At 32.4% G+C, this 11,832-nt stretch overlaps 1 protein-coding gene across 1 annotated transcript; it reads left to right on the top strand.

Moving 5' to 3' along the window:
* The first annotated feature begins 5,688 nt into the window (after nt 1–5,688).
* On the top strand, nt 5,689–11,832 carry LOC140863287 (dihydroxy-acid dehydratase, chloroplastic). The gene is made up of 14 exons (XM_073266606.1): nt 5,689–6,300; nt 7,353–7,424; nt 8,040–8,087; nt 8,622–8,776; nt 8,884–9,078; nt 9,152–9,263; nt 9,363–9,432; nt 9,516–9,574; nt 9,688–9,811; nt 9,936–10,006; nt 10,569–10,670; nt 10,752–10,832; nt 11,312–11,470; nt 11,616–11,832. The coding sequence occupies exons 1-14, from the start codon at nt 5,764–5,766 to the stop codon at nt 11,664–11,666; spliced, it is 1,836 nt and encodes a 611-aa protein (XP_073122707.1). The 5' UTR covers nt 5,689–5,763; the 3' UTR covers nt 11,667–11,832.

Genomic DNA, 11,832 nt, shown 5'->3' on the forward strand with positions numbered 1-11,832 from the left:
GTGTAGAGAGTATATATATTAGCTTCTCAACAACTTTCGGGCCGGCTGGCACGTGCCAACCATTCATAGGGTTTACGAATTTTGTCACCTAATGTTCAAATTACATGGCTTCTGTAGGTATATATATATTGGGGAATATTGCACCATGTAATGCACGGAAAACGCGATATTAGCAATATCCAGAGTCAAGAAAACACTTTCACAAAACAAGGGTTTAAAATATCGTTTTCATTTTAACAAGTTTATCGAGTGATTTGCTCATTTTTCCTATTATATATGAAACATGGATGTATATGAATTGATTGCAAAATGACATTTTTATCCACGCTTGATCGGGTACGTGCTTATCTAGGTATGGTTAAAATATTTGACAAACAAACGTTGGGATTAATTGATTAAAAAAAACCAGATGGCAGTGGCGTGCATGCTTATATATGGTTAATTAAAGACCATCACTAAATAAGTTGAAAAATAGAAGCAAAGATGAAAAAAGAGAAAGAAGAGTACTAGGTGCATTTAATTGTAAACAACACTAATAGTGTGACCTAAAATGTGTAACGAATGGTGGGTGAGCATGCGTCAACTTGGGAGGATAATTGTGTTTGGTAAATGCTCGATGGAGGCCTAACAAACAAACATGCATACTCTATATATATATATATATATATATAAAAGCATGCACGCCACTGCCATCTGGTTTTTTTTAATCAATTAATCCCAACAAACATGCATACTCCCTTGCTAAATGTCATTTCATGATTTTAAAAATATGAATGCAATGCACAAGTAAATCAGTCTCAACTCGATTAAAAAACAAATAAAACGAGATATTTAACACAAATAAATCAAGTTGAGCGAATAGCAAACTTCATAAAATTTGGACAAAATTATCTTAAACTACCAAGCAATACAAAGCTAAGATTGACATGTCAACTGAAATATTCATAAAGCATTTAAGCATCCCTTTAAAATATTTAAGCAGAACCACTGATGTAAGGGAAATGACTAGACATTCATAATATCAAAGACATGCTAGCTAGCATAAGTAGAACATCAAGATGGAAGTCAAACTCAAATTCTCTCTTAAGGCTAAATTTAGAACGAGTGCACCGAGTTTTCTTGACGATGTATGGCCCAAATTCGAATTAATTTGTTTTTTTTATTGATGAGTGCAACATTCTTAAGTTTCTTGATAAATGCCTTATTTTCTGCCGCAGCACACATGGTTTACATTTAACCAATAAACTTCTTTTTCTCATGCAAGTCAGGCTACAAATTTTATACCTCTACGAGCCTAGTTTGCAATGCAAAAAGAGGTTTGCCATTTGGACAATAGAACAAGGAGTTATGTCATTTTTCCCAAGGTTGCTGCAAGCTGCCATAAATTCTCAACAATGCATATATGTGTTAGAAAAATCTCAAAAACGAATTTTGAATATAAAATCAGTTTCAAATGCTCTTTCAAGAACAACCCATAAAAATTATTGTTTTTAATTTCAATATATATTTTTTTCACTGCAAAAATATCATTTTTTAAGTATAAAGAAATATTATGTAATTGACTCAAAAAAAAATTTATGTAATATAAGTTTATTTGATTGAAAAATATTCGATTTATAAAAACTATTATCTTTTATGTTTAAAGTATTATTTTACACACAAAAATATCATTATTTGTTAGCTATATTATGAAAAAATATTGTGTAACATGTGGTGATTTGAGTAAAAAAAAAAAATACTTTTTATTTCAAAAACATACCATGTAATATATGTTGAGTTGAGTGAAAAATATTATCGTTTATATCGAAAATATTAATGTCACTGCAAGCATGGATCGGGTCGACATGTGATACCGTTTTAGAGAAGATCTACTCAAAAATATGTTGTATAACTAAATTAATTAAATTTAATATTTTTCATATATGAATTGTAACGTACAAATGCAAAAATATAATTAATATATTTCCTATCATATAAATTATAATATTTTTCAGTGTTATCCCGCATGATATTTGTCATGTAAATTTGATATTGTTGGCTAGTAATCTCCATACTTATCTCCATTTCTTCTCATTTTTATCTTTTTCTCGATTTTATTTCAAACCTCACACACACACATATATTTTAAATCTCTTATAGTTTTTTTTCTAATTTTTTTCATATAATTAAATTATTCAAGTATGCGAAAAACAACGTGCAATCATCAGTTTTATACTTTCTATATTAGATACCGTTTGGTGCAGAAGTTAAAATATTGATAGATTATTCATACTTGTTTTATCCATTAATTAATGATTGACTCAAGTTTTATAAATGATTAATATCATGCACCGCATTATCTTATCTAAATATATTGACATACCAGTTACCATCCTTATGTTATGATCTTTTATTATCCAATCCATGAGTCAAGCAATACCACAACATATATCATTTATACAAATATGTAGAATAACTAATTTTGATGTCATGGTTTATTTTTTATAATCCAAAAATAACATTTTCTCAAATTGCAAAATCTTTTATTTGTATTTAATAAAATTATCAATAAAAGTATTTTAAAATTTGCATCTTATATAACATATTCTAACAAAATATTTCTATATCTTTATTTATATTTTTGAATTTTAAATTACATAATCATATAACTCATATAAAAACTAATATAATCTCTCTAATTCTAAAAAAAAAAAGTCACCTAACACAAAAATTTTTGATATGCAAGTACTTATCATATGCGAAAAACATATTATATTATATTATATTATATTATATTATATTATATTATATTATATTTTATTTGAAGATCATGTGTACGAAAGAAATTAGTATTGTATTATACTTGCGGATACTTCCATCTGTTGATCGTTTGCTAATCGTTTAAAGTGTAACGGATGTGTCAATTGTAATGTGTGTTTAATGGGAGAGTCTATGCCAATCGTTGTTTTTTTTTTTGTTTTTTGTTTTTGACATTTTAGATGTTCACATGAACATCTGAAATGCAAAAAAAAAAAAAAAAAAAAAAAATGGCCGCTGAATCTTCATATGGGCAGTGCCGGATCATTTCAACCTATCTATATATGCATTACTCCATGATAGATCTAAATGTGATAATTTATCAATATGTGCGGGGTCCATTAAAAATTATGGACCCCACATTTATTGATAAATATCAACCGTTAGATGCAAGTCAAAGCAGTGCCTGTATAGATAGAGTCTCACTTATCGGCAGTGCCCATGTGGTAGCATAGACTCTTCCGTGTTGAATATATATTCATGACAGTTCAATTATTATTATTATTATTATTATTATTATATTCCAAGAATTAAATTTTATCAACTACCATAGCTGTAGATAGAGCTCTAATTAAACATGACGTCTCCATTCCAACTATAAATGTTTTACCATGAAAAAGATATTTTGTATGTCCCATGTCAAGTGGAGTACCTGAAGTGAACTTTCAAATTTTGAAATTCATAACTTATTTTATTAATTACATGAAATAGGTATAAAATAAATTGCAGTGGTTATGAATAGTGTAAATTCGTCACCGCTTAGTACAAAAAATGTTTAATATATATATATAACATATATTTTTGGTTGCAACAGTGTTCTTGGGGATCAACTATTTATATTTGCACATAATTATTGTTTGTTTATGTATTTCTACTTGATCAAAGTTTTATGCATATAATATTTTTTTAAATAATTCAACCACTACTTAACAAAAAATTCCATCTCAAATATATTCTATGAAGTATATCTTAAAATATCTATTTCTTTACTCAAAATAATAAAACATATCACAAAAATTCTTATGATATTATCTCAAGAATTCAATTTTAAGATACAGAAATGTTATTTGACTCAAGTAAAACAAATCACTTTTTAGAGTTATTTGCACCAAACACTCCTGTGAAATATAAAAAATGCACACTTTTCTCTTGTGAAATTTTAATAGAAATCTTCAACCCTAACCTTTTATAAAATTAGCACACACGCCCCTTCAGATGAGTGATTGTGCGCACGCGCCCTCATGCGACTGAGAAAATATTTTGATATTTTTTTTGTACCAAATATTCTGTAAAATATTAAAAATACATATTTGACCCCTTTAAAATATAATTTTTAAATATATTCAACTCATAATACACAATTTTTATTAAGATCCAATTATAAATATTTAGCAAACATTTGTTGTTTGATTAATTTTTATTTTTTTATTTAAATGTATTATCATTAATTAATTATTTTCTAAAAAAATATTATTACTTTATTTTGCTATCATTATTTTATTAAAATCACTTGGTATTTTCAACTTTTCCAATAAACACGCATTAATAAACAATGATTTAAATAATTTCAAGTACCAAAATATTGAATTAAACCGATAAGTTCAAACATATTATTTTTTCGATTTAGGATTATATATTATAAAATCAAAATTTAATTTTATGCATTGCACAATTTGTAATAAATAATAAAAAATAACATGATTATATAATTCTAAATCGAAAAAGTAATATTCATGAACTTATCATTTTGGTTCAATATTTTGGTATTTTTAGATATTTAAATCCTTATTTATGAATGATGTTTAATGGAGAAGTTGAAAATACGAAGTGATTTGATAAAATAATGATAATGAGATAAAGTAATAATATTTTTTAGAAACAAATTAATTAAGAATTATAAATTTAAAATAAAAAATAAAAAATAAATAAAATTAAAAATGTTTGAAAAATATTTTATAATTGGATCTTAATAAATATTGTGTATTATTATTTAATGCAAATTCTGCAATGCATTCTAAAAATTTAGGTTTTGGTTCAAAATTATATAGTTCTAAATTGAAAAGTAATATGCATGAACTTATTATTTTAGTTTAATATTTCGATATTTTTAGGTATTTAAATCTCTTTTATGAATGCATATTTAATAGAGAAGTTGGAAACACGAAGTGAACATAAAATAATAATAGCAAGATAAATTAATAATATTTTTTAGAAAACAACTAATTAATCATAATAAATTTAAAATAAAAATAAAAATTAATAAAACAAATTTTTTTGCTAAATATATTATAATTTAATTTTAATAAAAATTATATATTATGAGTTGAATAAATTTAAAAATTATACTCTCAAGAGATCAAATATGCATTTTAAATATTTCACAAGGGTATTTGGTTCAAAAAAATATCAAAATGTTTGCCCAGTCGCATGAGGGCGCGCACGCAACAATCACTCATCTAAAGGGGCGAGTGTGCTAATTTTATAAAGGTTAGAGTTGAAGATGCCTATTAAAATTTCACTGGAGAAAAGTGTGCATTTTCAATATTTCACAGGGGTATTTGGTGCAAATAACTCTTACTTTTTATGCCAAAATAATATTTTCAAATTAAATATCTCACAACAAAAAAAACTTCTAAAAAATAAAATAAACCATAATTTTGCATTTACATTGAAAATTACAAGTTGATTTATAGATCACACTTTTTTTTTTTGAAAGATATAGATTACACTTTAAATAACAAAATTATCTGCATATTTTATCTGAAAAAACTATTTCAAAAAATATATTTCAGATAATTTTATAATTTTAAAGGAAGTATGTAAACCAACGACTAATCATCAGTGTACACGTGTCGTTTCCATTTGTATAGCTCGGCAACTACCACACTTTGTGAGGCGCCCACTACTTTACCATACATCCTAATCCCTCTGCTAAACCCCGAGTCCACGCGCCGCCCCTCGATCGCCATGCTAGCCTCCTTTTACCTCGCCCCATCGCCTACTCCGTCTCCCATCGGGGCTCGTTTTCCGCCATCACCACCTCACCTCAGAGCTCCTTGCTCCACCATCCGTTCCTCCATCACCACTTCTGAGACCGTCGCCTCTCCTCCATCACCAGCCGCTGACACAAAACTCAACAAGTACAGTTCGAGAATCACAGAACCCAAAACACAGGGTGCCTCACAAGCCGTCCTTTACGGCGTGGGGCTCTCCGATGATGATTTGCGCAAGCCTCAAGTGGGCATTTCGTCGGTTTGGTACGAGGGGAACACTTGCAACATGCATTTGTTGAAGCTCTCTGAAGCTGTCAAGGAAGGTGTTAAAGAGGCTGGGATGGTGGGTTTTAGGTTCAATACTATTGGTGTTAGTGATGCTATATCTATGGGGACTAGAGGGATGTGCTACAGTTTGCAATCGAGGGATTTGATTGCTGACAGTATTGAGACTGTAATGGCTGCTCAGTGGTATGATGGGAACATTTCCATACCTGGTTGTGATAAAAATGTATGTACAGCGCATTTCTTTTTAACTATGATTTTGTTGTTTATTTGCCTTTTTGTTGGATGATTACATGGAGTGAGACTTTACCTGTTATTGAATATTCTATTGCCTTTAGGTGAATGATTTATATGGTTTGAGGTGTGCAACAGTGGGTTTTAGAATTTTCTTGTTCTTGTCTTTTCATTAGCTGGTAATGGGATTTTATTCGTAATTGAGAAATTGGAGATCTTTCCATGAATAAAATTTTATTGGCTTGTGAAATGTACATTGTTTTGATCAATTGCTGACTCTCCACCCCTAATTGCAACTATTGATCATTTTGATAGAAAAGATTCGATCTTTTGTGTATTTGGCTAGGAAACTTTTTAATCAAGAAAATGTAAAGTTCTTATGGTTGATTGTGTTTTTTTTGTTGGATCACCTTTCACTGGAATTTGTGGATGACCAAATATTAGCATATGTACGAAAAGACCAGCTAATATCTGTCACAAGCATTCTGAATGTTGTGGATTTTTATATCTGAAAAGAAAAAGGTGTCTCTTCTCTTTTGCATGTAATTTGTCTTAAATTTTCTCCTGAAACGACGTGTTGGAAATAAATGCTGCTTCGTTTAAACTGTATTTGATTGTATGCATTTAAAAAGACGATCTTTGGCAAAATAGTATTCAAGGTTGAGTCTTGATGCTTGTTATGCAAAGGAGGTGAGACAGCCATTGTAAATGTACCCTGAAGCAATGCAATTGTGCATTGTGCAGAGGCACTTAAAATTGGTGGCGTGGAGAGAAGGTGAAGGAAGACTATCCTCAAAGTAGCAGGCCATTATTCTACTAATTTAATTTTAATTGGTCAATAGCAAATTGGAAGAGGAAGCTAGGCATATGCTTCAATAGTTGCTCATAATATTGCTATTTTATAAAGTACAACAATAGCTTTCTGTTTTTGTCCACCTTTCGATTAAAAGATCCATGACTGAAAATTGAAGTTCATCTGTTCACTTAACCTTTTTGTTGGGTTAAATCCTTAAATATATCAATTAATGGGGCCTTATGCTGCAGATGCCAGGTACCATTATGGCCATGGGACGGCTGAACCGCCCAAGCATCATGGTTTATGGTGGAACTATAAAGGTTGGTTGGATCTTGAGAACTATTATTGCTGATTTTGTTCTATTACTGTCATCTACTATGTGAAACAAGACACTGTGCATCAAGGGTGACTCATTTAGTCATTTTACTTCAAAAGTGCACAACGGTGAAGTGAATTTATAAATTTAATTCACAATATGTGTGCAGTCTCCTGTTTTGGTGAAATTTGTAGAAGAAGTGTATTTTGTAATTTTTTCTATATGCATATAGAAATTTCATTTTTTACTCGATTATGGAATTATGAATGATTTTCATAGTGCGTATGATATGGGGATATGTTATATTGAGTAGGCAGGTGATAGAACTTCTCTAATTATTTCAACTCTGGAGTGTTGGATTCTGTACAGGTTAGGCCAGGATGGGTACAATCGCTTCTCATCCTTTAGGTTTTTGTAAGACTACTATAATATTTTTTGTGAACTTAGTTTCATTAGATATCAGTGTGGTCAAAGCAATCATGAAATGGTGTAAATGATTTAAGATGCTGTTGTGAAGTTCGTCTTTAAAAAGATATAAAGAGCTCAATCTTGATTTCTTGTTGCCTTTGGGATTTGCATATGAAAATCATAGAGCTAATTCTTTATATTGCTCATGCAGCCCGGCCATTTTCAAGGACACATATATGACATAGTATCTGCCTTCCAGGTATGTGGTTGGTTTTAGCCCACTTCAGTCTTGTCTTCTACTTCTACTTGTACCACTTCCTGCCTGTACCTTTTTTTTTTTTAATTTTTAACATCCTTTAGATTTCTAACTGCATTAACCAACTTTGACATTCGCAGTGACTTATATAACTGCGCAACGAGTTGTAATTACGGCAATTGCGAACTCGCTTTGCAATCATGCATTAATTGAATTGAGTTGGTTCTTAAAGTGATCCCCGTAATTGTTTGGGAGGACGCCTTGTCCTTCTAGTCTGCGTTTCATATTTGCAACAAGTCTTACGGGAGGACGCCTTGTCCTTCTAGTTTGCGTTTCATATTTGCAACAAGTCTTACGGGAGGACGCCATGTCCTTCTAGTCTGCGTTTCATATTTGCAACAAGTCTTCCCCATCAGTAGTCAGTACATGGCCAATGTAATAATGAAAATGTTCGCCAAGTTACTGGTTTTATGTTCTCACTGTTCTTTTTATTCGTTTGGTAAGGGCTGATGAAATCTGATGCTTTTGTGTCTTTAGGTTTATGGAGAGTATGTGAGTGGTTTAATTAATGATGAGCAAAGGACGAATGTACTTCGTAATTCATGTCCTGGAGCAGGGGCATGTGGTGGAATGTATACTGCAAATACAATGGCTTCCGCTATTGAAGCAATGGGAATGTCCCTGCCTTACAGGTAAAAGAACATTATTTAGCGCTAGCTGGAAGCCTGAAATTGTTCTTTGACTCTAATGATTCTAATTGAACTGTTCAAACATTGTTTTTCCTTCTTATTTTGAAAAGTTCTTCGACCCCTGCTGAAGACCCTCTAAAATTGGACGAGTGCCGCCTTGCTGGGAAGTACTTACTAGATTTGATTAAAATGGACTTAAAGCCTCGAGACATTATCACTCCGAGGTCCCTGCATAATGCAATGGTCATAGTCATGGCACTTGGTGGATCTACCAATGCTGTTTTACATTTAATTGCTATTGCTAAGTGAGTACTGCAAATTTTATGACTACTGGATATTGCTTGTATTCTAAGTGGCTCATGTAAAGACTTTTTTCAGGTCCGTAGGTTTGCAGTTAACACTAGATGATTTCCAAAAGGTTAGTGATAGGATTCCATTCCTTGCAGATCTCAAGCCTAGTGGCAAATATGTGATGGAGGATGTACACAAGGTACTTCAAAGTTTCATGTAGAACCATCTCGACAATGCAAGATAATGGTGGTCCTTTGTTACCAATTATTGCTAACAATCTTTTGTCTTCCTGATGAAGATTGGAGGTACACCTGCAATCATCCGCCATTTACTGGAGCTTGGGCTTTTAGATGGGGATTGTATCACCGGTATGTTCCTGACATTTGGTTTATAATGCAAAGCTATGCTTTCTTGCCTTACGGATATTCTAACTCTACTGAGCTTTTCGTAGTCACGGGACAAACTTTGGCTGAGAATGCGAAGCTATATCCATCTATGCCTGCAGATCAGGTATAGCTTCTGTTTCAACCAATCCTTTAGTTTTTGGGCTGTGGAGTTTGTTAACTTGCTGATTCTTTCTTGCGATGCAAGTATGAAGCCTGCCTTTTGTTTTTTTATTCCAGCAAATAATCAGACCATTGACAAACCCGATCAAAGAAACTGGTCACATTCAGATATTATATGGCAATCTTGCACCAGAAGGTTCAGTTGCAAAGATAACGGGGAAAGAAGGGTTATTCTTCTCTGGTAATGCATTTCCCTTGGCCGCAACCATTTATAATTTCATTATGTTCTTGTTTCATTACAGATTTGAATTTATCTGCTAATTTATATTATAATATGAACAAATCCTTGAACATATGGTTCGTAGGGCCTGCACTTGTTTTTGAAGGAGAAGAATCTATGATTGCAGCTATCTCAGAAAACCCTGAGAGTTTCAAGGTAAGAGTTTACTACCTATTAAGTTTTGTGTATTCTGCGTTGCTTTCATCTATCGTCTTTCATATAGTGTTAAGCCTGGAGCATATTGTTATGAACCCAGACCAAGGCCCAGTTATTCCATATTCATTGGGCCCAGTAATTAATAACAATGAAAGGCCCAAATCCAAGATCATAAACGTGTATGTTAGGAAGGGAAAAACACGTGAGGTGAGCATATAAAACATGATGAGGGCGGGGTAGTGAAGGCAGACAGTTATTCTTATTGTTGAGTGAGTTACTAGCTCTGCTAGGGAGTTGAGGTGTACAGAGCGATAGACTCTGGCTTTCATATTTCAATACAATTTTACTTTTCTTCTTGCTATACTTTGTGATTGCATATTATTGGTGTGAGGCATAACATATATCGTAGGAATGCTCGAACATTGTACTACTTTTTATGGAAATCTTCCTTTTATGCACACTATTACAGTATAAAACACTGAAACAAAAATTAAATAAGCTTCTTTGGCTTAACCGGATGTAAAAAAATGATGATACAACATATTGGATGATTGATTTTCAGGGAAAAGTTGTAGTTATCAGAGGGGAGGGGCCCAAAGGGGGCCCAGGTATGCCAGAAATGCTGACCCCAACAAGTGCAATAATGGGTGCAGGTCTCGGCAAGGTGATTTTTCCCAGTCACAAAATTTTCCATCTTTGTTTCATTGGTTTTTTCTTTGAATTTTTTCCGCTTTTCCTCGTGCAGGAAGTTGCACTGCTAACTGATGGACGTTTTTCCGGAGGATCACATGGATACGTGGTGGGGCACATATGTCCCGAGGCGCAGGTACATTAGCCTCAACTCGATTGTTTTTAAAAACTTATCTTGTAAGGTTGTCACCATTCATATCTCTCCCACACGACGGGTAATTTCTCTAGTTCAAGAAGTAAATCTAACGAACCTTAAGCATTATTTCCTTAATACAAAAAGGGTTATTTGTCAAGCTTTGCGAAATATTTTTTCATGCTATTTGAAGAAAAGGTGTGTTAGTTTTTTTTTTTTTTTTTTTAAAAATTATGTTCAACTGTTTGTAGAATTTGTATCGCATGTTTTGGAAAGTTTGCTGTAATCAGTAATATCAGACAATCACACTCAGTAAATGTTAGTTTGGGTAGATGAGACATACTGAACTTCACTCGTTTCATCGACAATCAAAATTTCCCTTCAAAAAGTAATGCCGATATCCCAACATGGTATTGATTTTTACTTGCATTTCTGTATAATTATATTATACTTGAAATGAAATAGCCACTCTGAATTTTCAGGAAGGTGGTCCAATTGGTCTCGTCGAGAACGGAGATATTATAACCATAGATATTGAGAAGAGGAAAATGGACGTACAGCTAACGGACGAGGAGCTGAACGAGCGGAGACAGAGATGGACTCAACCAGCTTACAAAGCTGAACGGGGGGTCCTATACAAGGTACATGTAACATGTGTTTCAAATCACTCAGCTTCAACTGCTAATCAAAATCTACTTTTTTTCTTGTCGATTTCTCCATTCTAAACGCAACCTTGAGTTTTATTATTAATCCCTTTCGACTTTGTTTTCTTTGTTTCGAGTACAGTATATCAAGAGTGTGCAGTCGGCATCGAAGGGTTGTGTGACAGATGAGTAGAAGAGGTGAATCTTCCGTAGAGAGAAAATCTAGCGCGAATCCCATTTTTTGTATTAGCCCAACGATGTGGCTGATGAGAAAATAATCATTCGACCTTGTGTTTGAGACCCCATTTCGATGTATCTCTATTTTCAACGCATCTTCGCTCAATAATACCATTTGGCTT

This window comes from Henckelia pumila, chromosome 4 (genome assembly GCF_033568475.1).
Source record: "Henckelia pumila isolate YLH828 chromosome 4, ASM3356847v2, whole genome shotgun sequence".
Taxonomy (NCBI): Eukaryota; Viridiplantae; Streptophyta; class Magnoliopsida; order Lamiales; family Gesneriaceae; genus Henckelia; species Henckelia pumila.